The sequence below is a fragment of the Aquarana catesbeiana genome, linkage group LG02 (assembly GCF_042186555.1).
Source record: "Aquarana catesbeiana isolate 2022-GZ linkage group LG02, ASM4218655v1, whole genome shotgun sequence".
In the NCBI taxonomy this organism is placed as follows: domain Eukaryota; kingdom Metazoa; phylum Chordata; class Amphibia; order Anura; family Ranidae; genus Aquarana; species Aquarana catesbeiana.
Genome location: NC_133325.1, coordinates 36,159,626 through 36,170,915, shown reverse-complemented (window position 1 = coordinate 36,170,915; position 11,290 = coordinate 36,159,626). Strand labels below are relative to the sequence as shown.

General features: G+C 49.1%; 1 protein-coding gene across 2 annotated transcripts in view; it reads left to right on the top strand.

The window, feature by feature from the left end:
- The first annotated feature begins 318 nt into the window (after nucleotides 1-318).
- POLD3 (DNA polymerase delta 3, accessory subunit) overlaps nucleotides 319-11,290 on the top strand; it is a 32,765-nt gene continuing 21,793 nt past the window's right edge. Inside the window, exons 1-6 of one of the 2 annotated variants that reach the window (XM_073612767.1) lie at nucleotides 319-479; nucleotides 4,313-4,368; nucleotides 5,924-6,026; nucleotides 8,377-8,416; nucleotides 8,514-8,646; nucleotides 9,230-9,476. In XM_073612767.1, the coding sequence (XP_073468868.1) occupies nucleotides 423-479; nucleotides 4,313-4,368; nucleotides 5,924-6,026; nucleotides 8,377-8,416; nucleotides 8,514-8,646; nucleotides 9,230-9,476 (636 nt within the window). In that variant the 5' untranslated portion in view covers nucleotides 319-422. The remainder of the gene's footprint in view (nucleotides 480-4,312; nucleotides 4,369-5,923; nucleotides 6,027-8,376; nucleotides 8,417-8,513; nucleotides 8,647-9,229; nucleotides 9,477-11,290) is intronic. The other variant, XM_073612766.1, reaches the window with a different exon arrangement.

The window sequence follows — 11,290 nt, the reverse complement described above, 5'->3', positions numbered from 1 at the left end:
CTGTACAGGAGGGAGCAGATAATACAGCTAATACAAATACAGAACTCTCTGATTATACCACCCCCCCCCCCCCCCCCCCCCCCACTGCACAGGGACAGAGGAAACCTTCTACTACCCTCACCACGTGACCCACAGCATCCGGCAGCGAAAGAGTTATCCAGCTCCAGCAGGACGGAGGGGTACACTCTGATTGGTCGAGGGGGGAGAGACAAGACAGATCGGCCGGCCAATAGCAAGCAGACGCCGCGCACGTGGGTAAGGCCGCACGGCTGACTGCTTCTTATTGGACGGACGAGCTGTCGGGTCTTCGCCGTAGCCAATCAGGGAGGAGATTTTGGCGCATGTGTCGCCCGTCACTCTGAGCGTGTCGTCCGCGGCGCCAAATCTGTCACTGAGACCGAGAAACCATCCCCGGCCCCGCCATGGACGAGATGTACCTGGACAACATCGACGAGCTGGTCACCGACCACAACAAGATCGTGAGAGCTCACACCTCCCCCAACAACACCGTTACCTAGGCTATCACCACCGTTACCTAGGATACCCCCCCATCACCCCCAACAACACCGTTACCTAGGATACCCCCCATCACCCCCAACAACACCGTTACCTAGGATATCCCCCATCACCCCCAACAACACTGTTACCTAGGATACCCCCCCATCACCCCCAACAACACCGTTACCTAGGATACCCCCCATCACCCCCAACAACACCGTTACCTAGGATATCCCCCATCACCCCCAACAACACCGTTACCTTGGATACCCCCCCCCATCACCCCCAACAACAACGTTACCTAGGATACCCCCCTTCACCTCCCCAACAACACCGTTACCTAGGATACCCCCCAACAACACCGTTACCTAGGATACCCCCCATCACCCCCAACAACACCGTTACCTTGGATACCCCCCCATCACCCCCAACAACACTGTTACCTAGGATACCCCCCATCACCCCCAACAACACCGTTACCTTGGATACCCCCCCATCACCCCCAACAACAACGTTACCTAGGATACCCCATCACCCCCAACAACACCGTAACCTAGGATACCCCCCTTCACCTCCCCAACAACACCGTTACCTAGGATACCCCCCCATCACCCCCAACAACACCGTTACCTAGGATACCCCCCCATCACCCCCAACAACACCGTTACCTAGGATACCCCCCCATCACCCCCAACAACACCGTTACCTAGGATACCCCCCCATCACCCCCAACAACACTGTTACCTAGGATACCCCCCCATCACCCCCAACAACACCGTTACCTTGGATACCCCCCCATCACCCCCAACAACACCGTTACCTAGGATACCCCCCATCACCCCCAACAACACCGTTACCTAGGATACCCCCCATCACCCCCAACAACACCGTTACCTAGGATACCCCCCCATCACCCCCAACAACACCGTTACCTAGGATACCCCCCATCACCCCCAACAACACCGTTACCTAGGATACCCCCCATCACCCCCAACAACACCGTTACCTAGAATACCCCATCACCCCCAACAACACCGTTACCTAGAATACCCCATCACCCCCAACAACACCTTTACCTAGGATACCCCCCCATCACCCCCAACAACACCGTTACCTAGGATACCCCCCCATCACCCCCAACAACACCGTTACCTAGAATACCCCCCCATCACCCCCAACAACACCGTTACCTAGGATACCCCCCAATCACCCCCAACAACACCGTTACCTAGGATACCCCTCACTGACTCTCTCCACATCCATACAAAAACAACCAGCACCTCCAAATTACCACACATACCCTGGAGAGCCCTCAGATCACTATTTAACAGACACCCCACTTCCCCAGAGACCACCCACACTCCAGAGACCCTGCTAATGACCATTGTTGCCCCCCGAACCTCTTGTGACCCCGGAGTCGTGGTCCTCCTTTAGTCTTTTGACGACCACGTCTTCTCCCAAACCCCCAAAGGCCTCCTCCTCTCCTGACCCCGAAGGCCTCCTCCTCTCCTGACCCCAGAGTCCGTCATTGTTCTCCTCCTCCTCTCTTCCTCCAGCCTCCTAAGTCGTCGTCTCCTGTAATGACCTGGGAGCCCTCCCCATCCTCCCCCAACCGCACACAGTACTTATGTTAGTGTTGAAGGCATTCTAGATGGGTTGTATCTACATGCAAACCTCCTTAGATAACACACATATGGTGCCGAACCACCACGATCGAAAAGAACTGAACTCAAATGGGTCATTGGATAGGGAGCAACTAGCTAGATGCAGTGATGGAGAACCTTGGCACCCCAGGTGTTTTGGAACTACATTGCCCAGGATCATTATGCACTCTGCAGTGTATTGGAGCATCACGGGAAATGTAGTTCCAAAATATCTGGGGTGCCGAGGTTCTCCATCACTGAGCTGGAGGATGCTGGACGTCCTCCAGCCAGGAAATGAGGTGGACTCTATCTGACTTGCTGCACCTTCTAATGCACCTGAGAAGCTCACAAAAGTCGACACTCATTACCACTTGTAATGAAAAGACAGCTTTTATTAAAAAATGTCATTAGCATGTTAATAAGGGGTAGAGAGGAACCAGGGAAGGGAAAATATAAGCAGATTAAACTTCAGCTTGAAGACTCTCCACCACCTATGTACTATATATCCTCTTCTTACCACCACTCTACTTCTCCTCATACCTGGCTTTAACCCTCTCTACCCCAATAGTCAGTTTTAATCATTTTTCCTTACAACCAGTGGCGGCTGGTGCTCAATATTTTGTGGGCGGCAAACCTCCCTCCCACCAGCGGGGGAGACAGACGGTAGGCGGTGATCACCCCCCCCCCCCCTGTGGGAGACAAACAGGAAGGCAGCAATCAGAGGCCTCCTTACCTCAGGAGACGTTTGGTAGGGCTGTTGCTTCTCCTCCCGACCGAATAGGAAGTGGATCTGAGACCCGATTGGCTGGGAGTCGTAAGATTCCCTGGCCAATCAGGTCTCGGGACCCGCTTCCTAATGGGCCGGGAGAAAAATCAGGACGACAATAGCGAATATTAATTTGCTATTGTCACACAAGTGGTCGGACTCAGTGCTCTGCGCCCCCCAAGCCCACCCTTTTTTGGAGCCTCAGGCTCTAAGCATGTGCTTAAAAAAAAAAAAAAAAAAAACCCCTGTTGAAATCCAAGTGTCCAGTGCCCTGCATGTAAATTAGGGAAGCGGCGCCAGAGATAAAACGATAATTCTACTGCTCTACAAGACTCTGGTCCAGCCGCACCTTCGCTGCAATGCGCCTAGCATGTTGCCCACAAGAAGCTCCTGAACTTTTTGTGGGTGACATGCTTCCCACCATGCGGATTGCCGCACGTTTTATCGTGCGGCAATCGTGGCAGACCCGCACCATGATTTGAGGTGTCATTCAAGTGACTGGCATCTCAAATGCGAGTTCTGCGATTTGTCATTGACACATTGGTGCTGCCAAATCGTGGGCAGATTTTCGGCAAATCTGCCCACGATTCAAAACGCCTTAGTGTGAATGCAGCCTTACTGTCACAAGGGATGTTTACTTTCCTTGTAACAGCAATAATTCTCTCGCTCTACAAGACTCTGGTCCGCCCGCACCTGGAGTATGCTGTCCAGTTCTGGGCACCAGTCCTCAGGAGGGATGTACTGGAAATGGAGCGAGTACAAAGAAGGGCAACAAAGCTAATAAAATGTCTGGAGGATATTTGTTATGGGGAAAGGTTGCGAGCACTGAACTTATTCTCTCTGGAGAAGAGACGCTTGAGAGGGGATATGATTTCAATATACAAATACTGATACTGGTGACCCCACAATAGGGATAAAACTTTTTCACAGAAGGGAGTTTAACAAGACTTGTGGCCACTCATTAAAATTAGAAGAAAAGAGGTTTAACCTTAAACTATGTAGAGGGTTCTTTACTGTAAGAGCGGCAGGGATGTGGAATTCCCTTCCACAGGCGGTGGTCTCAGCGGGGAGCATTGATAGCTTCAAGAAACTATTAGATAAGCATCTGAATGACCACAACATACAGGGATATATAATGTAATACTGACACATAATCACACACATAGGTTGGATTTGATGGACTTGTGTCTTTTTTCAACCTCGCCTACTATGTAACTATGTATGAATGGGCTGCCACTGCTTAGAACAGTGAACTCCAATTGCCCCTCCCCCATTGCCCATTTTTTTTTTTCCTCTGCCCAGGCTGACCTTATTACAATGTTTCTTCCTGCTTTGCTCCTATTCTCAGTTTTAGAATCTCGGTGGGTTTTGATTTGTGATTCTGTTCCTCTTTGTCTACTTGTAGGTGACCTATAAGTGGCTGAGCCACACGCTGGGGGTCCATGTCAATCAAGCTAAACAGTGAGTACCCAAAATCAGGTCCTGTTTCCATTGTTCTGTTCTTTTATGCTCCCCACACAATTTACAATCTGATTGTACAATTTCCTTGATATCTATCAAGTATGTAATGCAAGGGCCTGCCTGATTGGCTATAAATTGATTGCTTCGTTTAGGTTGGTCCTCATATTACAAAGTTTTGGTACCTCTATAGTTGGGTGATCTGTGGGTGTACTTGCATTACCGTATGGGTGAGACCAGTGGCGGACTGACCATCGGCACTGCCCGAGGGTCCATGGCCAGTAGGGGGCCCCAAGACAGCTTCCACTTTGATCTACTCGTCAATCACAGCTAGCTGATGGGTAGATCGGGTCCCAAATCCCTGCTAAGAGACTGCAGTGTGAACAGGCCTCTCGTGATGCGCTCCTCCTCCCCTCCCGTCCTCCCCTGGTGCTTGTATTTGTCATGGCCTCAGATGTATGAGAAGAGAGGAGGGGCCGGCCGGGAGAAGCGCATTACGAGAGGTCTATTTACAGCCACTTCCTGTGTTACTCTGCATTGAGGAAGGAAAGTACAGAAGCTTGTATGCTGTCCTGTGTCCCTCTGCGCCCAGCATCCTACTCTGTGCCCCAATGCATTGAGGTCTGCCCCATGCCATGTAGTCTCCCCATTCCTTGCTCTGTGCCCTGTGATGTGTCCTACTGTGTGCCCTACTGTGTGCCCAGTCCCCTCCTGTGGGCCTTGTGATGTGTCCTGAGCCCTACTGTATGCCCTATGATGTGCCCTGTACCCTGCTGTGTGCCATATGGTGTGCCCCCTGATTCAATGCCCCATAATGTGCTCTGCTGTGTGCACCATACTGTGCCCTATATGTGCCCTCTTGCCCCATCTAATTTCCCCTGATGTGCCACATAATGTATCTTCTTGCCCCATGTAACATGCCCTGCTGTGCCCCATAATATGAGATTTTATCCCTCCTAATGTGCTCTGCTGTGCCCCTTAATGTGCCCTCATGCCCCCATGTAATATGATCTGCTGTGTCCTATTATGTGCCCTCTTGCCCCCCTATAATCTGCTCTGCTGTGCCCCATAATGTGCCCTCATACCCCTATGTAATATACTCTGCTGTACCCCATAATGCGCCCTCCTGCCCCATGTAATGTTCCATGCTGTGCCCCATAATGTGCCCTATAATGTTCCCTGCTGCCCCTCCCATGTAATGTGTCCTACTGTGCCCCCCCAACCTGTAATGTGTCCTGCTGCTCCCCATGTAGTGTGCCCTCCACACACACATGTTGTGCCCTCCTGACCCCCTGTGCTTTGCCATGGTTCCCCCATGCTCTGCCCTGCTGCCCCCTGAGCACTGTTTATCTCGGGTTCGACCCAGAATTAAGGTGTCCACGCAGTGCAAGCTGGGGGGTGGGGCTTTGTGTGGGTGTGGCTTGAGTGTGGGCGGGGACACAGGCGGGCCCCATGATCTCCTGTTGTCCGGGGGCCCCATGAGTTGTCAGTTCGCCCCTGGGTGATACTCGTGTGGTGTTGGGTAGACAGATGACGGACTCTTCTCTCCTCTCTGCAGGATGCTGTATGATTATGTCACCCGAAAGAGGAAGGAGAATCAAAGCGCTCAAGTACACGTTACCTATCTGGTGACCGGGAAATGTGTGACCGAGGGATTTCCAGTGAGTAGGATTCCTCCCAGAGATCGTTATTGGTGCTGGAGGGTCCAGACATTGGCTTCCTATGTTTCTGATTGGTGACGTGAAATAGCGGAGATCAAAAATAGGATAATAAAAAAAATCCCTAACTCCACGTTTATGGTTCACACTGATGTGGTGCGGGAACCACAGCGATTTCTTTGTGGGGCCCCGCATCACACCTCACAGGCAGTTCACACTGACATCTGCGAATCGCTGTGGGTGTCAGTGTAAAGTTAATGACCCCCAGATCACTTTGCAGAACGCGGTGCAAACTGTGAAATCGGAGGGGAATCCGTTCACTCCCATCCGATTCCAGTGCGGACCAAAAAAAAGTGTTCTGCACCATTTTGGTGTGAATGTGATGCGATTTCAGTCATACAAACTGTAGGGCTGAATTTGTATCGCTCAGATATCGCATGTGATTTGCACAAGAATGCGGTGCAAATCACATGTGACGTCTGGCATCGCATATGTGTGAACCCAGCCTTACTGTCCCTTTAACCACTTGACCTCCGGAAGGTTTTACTCCCTTCATGACCAGGCCATTTTCTGCTATTCAGCACTGCGCTACTGTAACTGGTAATTAATCAGTCATACAACACTATATTCAAATGAAATGTTTATCATTTTTTTCCCACATATAGAAATTTTGGTGGTATTTGATCACCTCTGCGGTTTTGATTTTTTTTTTTTTTTTTTTTTTTTTTTTTTGTGCCATATAAACGAAAAAAATATTGAAGATGATGGAACTCACTCCCACCCCCCCACCCCCCTTCCAGTATTTTCTACTTTCTGTTATAAAACATGTCCAATAAAATAAAATTTAAATTGAGGCCAAAATGAAGAAATTTATCCCAATAAGTGTAAATGAATTGGTTTGTGTGAAAGTTGTAGAATCCACAAACTATGGTATGTATTTGAAAATTGATCAATCCTGATGTTCTGACAGCCGATCAGTACAAATGGCCCATTTGTAGACAGTCCAAGGTATTTAGTAAGGGGCATTGGGAGGTTTTTATTTTTTTATTTTTTTGTTATTTTTTTGAGGCCGGGATCACACTGAATTCAGATGAGGCTCACAGCATAGATCCGGTGTGTCTCTGTTCTCCATTTCAGGCCCAAATTTTTGCCTGAATTCAGACACACAAGACTCTGCAATTCGCTTCGCAACCGCCACGGAGATGTGTGAACCGGCTCCATTGAGAGCCGGTCACAGTCTCCTGTCATGCGAATTGGATGTGGGGGGAGGACGCACATCCATTTCACAATCAGTGTGAACCCAGCCTCAAGTTGTAATTTTTTTAATAATGCAGAATTATTTAGGTAATTTTTACATTCATAAGAATGGTTAGTTGTTACCATAGTAACACTGTACTCTGATTCTAGACTTCCACATGCAGTGGGCATGTGCGCCGATTCTGCTGTGAAAATTCACAACAGAAGCCGATGTGTGGGTCCCCGGGACTCGATGTCCTCCAGCACCCACCGATCGTGTGTAAACCACACAGGATGTGGATCTGCACATGTAAACAAGGCAAATCCCGGTTGTGACAGGGTGGGTGGAGGAGGCGTAGATCCTGTGTCTCTGCAAAGCAGGGACTAGAATCCATGTCATCCCTTAGTAGAAGCAGCACATAAGGCACACGTTTAACCCTTAAATCACCCTAGATGTTTAATTCCTTCCCAGCCAGTGTCATTAGTACAGTGACCGTGCATATTTTTAGCACTGTGCAGTTGCTGATTGGCTGAGGGGGGAGACCTTGATGTCTCCTGTGTCTGTTTCAGGCAGTGACGGAGAGGCAGGCAGGGAGAAAGAGAGAATATTGTACAAAGCTACGGATACTATAAAGGGAATACACAGCTCCCTGTGAATGGCTGAGCACGACTATTTGGTTCTGGGTGTGGGATGGGAAGTCCCTGTCTCACTGCTAGGCCATGGCTCTGTGTGTGGAAGTGATGATCTGATATTCTCAGTTAAATTGCATCTATGCTTTCTCCAAAGCTGATGCTCGTTGCTGATTGGAGTGCTCCTAGATCTGATTCAGTAGAAGGTGTAGATTATTGCTTTCCCACAGAAAGAAAGTGTCCTTCCCTTCAGCATGCTGGCAGAGAACGGCCAGAGATGTGCCTGATTCCGTGCAGATTGTGCATTTCTACCACATATAAATGCATTTAAACACGTGTAAGCTTATCTTTCTCCGAGGATGGTGGCAATGTACCCCCCCCCCCCCCCCCCCCCCATACCTCCCACTTTAAGATGTTTAGTAATTGCACTTTCGGTCGATGTAATTATGCACATGTGCTTCTTTTCACTGTTCTCTTGTCGTTTCAGTACCACAAGGTGGCAGTAGTGAAGGAGGAAAAGCTCGAAGGTACATGTAGTTAGTTTTATAAGACGGTTTTATTATTTTAATTAAGGCTGCATTTTTTTTTTTTTCTTCTTACGCCATTTTTATTTTGTTTTTGTAGCAACCAAATCTAAGCTGGCATTGGTGGCCAACATCCATGTGTATAGCGTGCAGAAAGCCACGTTAAAGGACAGCGCTCCGCTCTTCAATACAGACTATGATATTGTGAAGAATAATCTCCAGAACTGTAACAAGTATGTGATAAGCACCTCGCTGGGTCTACTTTTGGTTTGGGCCTCATTCACGTGGGTGTACTAAAGCATATACCTATGCAAAGGGATGTGTTTGCCCATAAAGGATGCACATGTGTTCTGTGTATTGACATCCACCTGGGTACAAGTCCCTGACCGCAGGCAGGGTGAGACGCAACGGTGGCACAGACACCGCCGCTGCTCACAATTTGACATCCATGTGGGTACAAGTCCCTGAGCGCAGGCAGGGTGAGACGCAGCGGTGGCACAGACACCGCCGCTACTCCCAATTTGACATCCATGTGGGTACAAGTCTCTAAATACAGACAGTGTGAATGTGTAGTTTTGTTTTGCACCTGCATAGATGTCAGATTGGGAGCAACAGCTGTGTCTGTGCAGCCGCTGAGTCCTAATTGGCAATGAATGGGACTGCCCACACTCGGAGACCTGGAACAGCTGTGCATCCCATGAGGGTAAAGATGTCCCTTTGCCCATGTGTATGCCTGTGTGAACGAGGCCTTCTGGATAGAGATGGAGAGACTTGTGCTACCTGTCAGATCCTGACCATTTTATTACCTTGTCCCAGGTTCAGCGCTATCCATTGTCCGGACGCCGTCCCACGTTCTCCAGAGGTGATGGCACAGCTTCGGAATGTAAATGGGCAGACATCGCAAGAAGTAACCAGCACTCCCAGGATCAATGGACACGCTTCACCCCCTGTTGCTAAAGTGGCCGCTCCGCAACCCAAGGGCATTATGGGAATGTTTGCACGCTCTGCAGCCAAACCCCAGGAATCTTCAAATGAGACAAAGACAGAGCCCAAGGAAGCTGCAGTAAGTCCCGCTGTGTGGAAAGCATTCAATTGCCAACAGACTGTGAAATGTATTATGGTTACTGCAGATTTAAAATAGGGATGTCCTGTATGCAAATATGTGGCCTCAGCTTGGAGGTGTTGTACCCAGGTGATGCCTGCAGCTTTTTTTTTTTTTGGCTTTCTTATGATGACAACCAGTGCGGCTAAAAGCTGCTCGGCTGTTATCACAAGCAGCAAGAGGGGACATCCGTCTTCCACGGCTCACCCATCCCACCGGAAGGCCCGAGCGACCAGCCGGCACATCCGCTGGCTGGCCGGAGACCCAAACAAAGCCGGAATCTGCTTTGATCGGGTCTCTGATCTAGTAATGTAGAAGCGATGTCATGACGCTTCCGGTTTACTGAAGATTTAAAGGCTCCAAATTTTAAAAAATGATAGCATTCAAAACTGCCAAATTTGAATGTTTTTAAATGCAAAGGAGGTATTTGAAGTCTTATAGACCCCAGATCCCTCCATAAAGAGTACCTGCCTATTAGGCTGCATTCACACTACAGTGTTTTGAGGTGCAAATCTGCCCGCGATTTGACAGCGCCAATGTGTGAATGACAAATCGCGGAACTCGAATTTGGGATGCCGTTCATTCAAATGACACCTCAAATTGCGGTGCGGGTCTGCTTCGCTGCAATGCGCATAGCATTGTCACCCACAAGAAGCTCCTGAACTTTTTTTTGGGGACATGCTTCCCACGATGCGGATTGCCGCACGTTTTATTGTGCGACAATTGTGGCAGACCCGCACCGTGATTTGAGGTGTCATTCAAGTGACTGGCATCTCAAATGCGAGTTCTGCGATTTTGTCTTTAACACATTGGTGCTGTCAAATCGTGGGCAGATTTTCGGCAAATCTGCCCGCGATTCAAAACGCTGTAGTGTGTATGCAGCCTTACTGTCACAAGGGATGTTTACATTCCTTGTAACAGCAATAATTCTCTCGCTCTACAAGACTCTGGTCCGGCCGCACCTGGAGTATGCTGTCCAGTTCTGGGCACCAGTCCTCAGGAAGGATGTACTGGAAATGGAGCGAGTACAAAGAAGGGCAACAAAGCTAATAAAGGGTCTGGAGGATATTAGTTATGAGGAAAGGTTGCGAGCACTGAACTTATTCTCTCTGGAGAAGAGACGCTTGAGAGGGGATATGATTTCAATTTACAAATACTGTACTGGTGACCCTACAATAGGGAGCAAACTTTTTTTTTTTTTACGGAAGGGAGTTTAATAAGACTCGTGGCCACTCATTACAATTGGAGAAAAAGAGGTTTAACCTTAAACTACGTAGAGGGCTCTTTACTGTAAGAGTGGCAAGGATGTGGAATTCCCTTCCACAGGAGGTGGTCTCAGCGAGGGGCATCGATAGTTAAAAAAAAAAAAAAAAACTATTAGACACCTGAATGACCACAACATACAGGGATATACAATGTAATACTGACATATAATCACACACATAGGATTGGACATGTCTTTTTTTCAACCTCGCCTACTAGGCTCCCAAAAAGTCTCACACATGTGGTATCCCCGTACTCCGGAGAAGCAGCAGAATGTGTTTTGGGGTGTCATTTCACATATGCCCATGTCATGTTTGAGCAATCGGTGTTCATTCTTTGCATGAACACACGATCAGTCTCTTCTCCCCTCAGAGAAGCGGGATCTCTGTGTGTTTACTCATAGAGATCCCGGTTCTCGGTGTGTCACAAGCGATTGCGGGAGCCCAGCAGTCATCGCGCCCCCGGCCGGGCACTTGCATCAGCTCGGGGGGTGAGCAGCGGGCGCCCCTAGT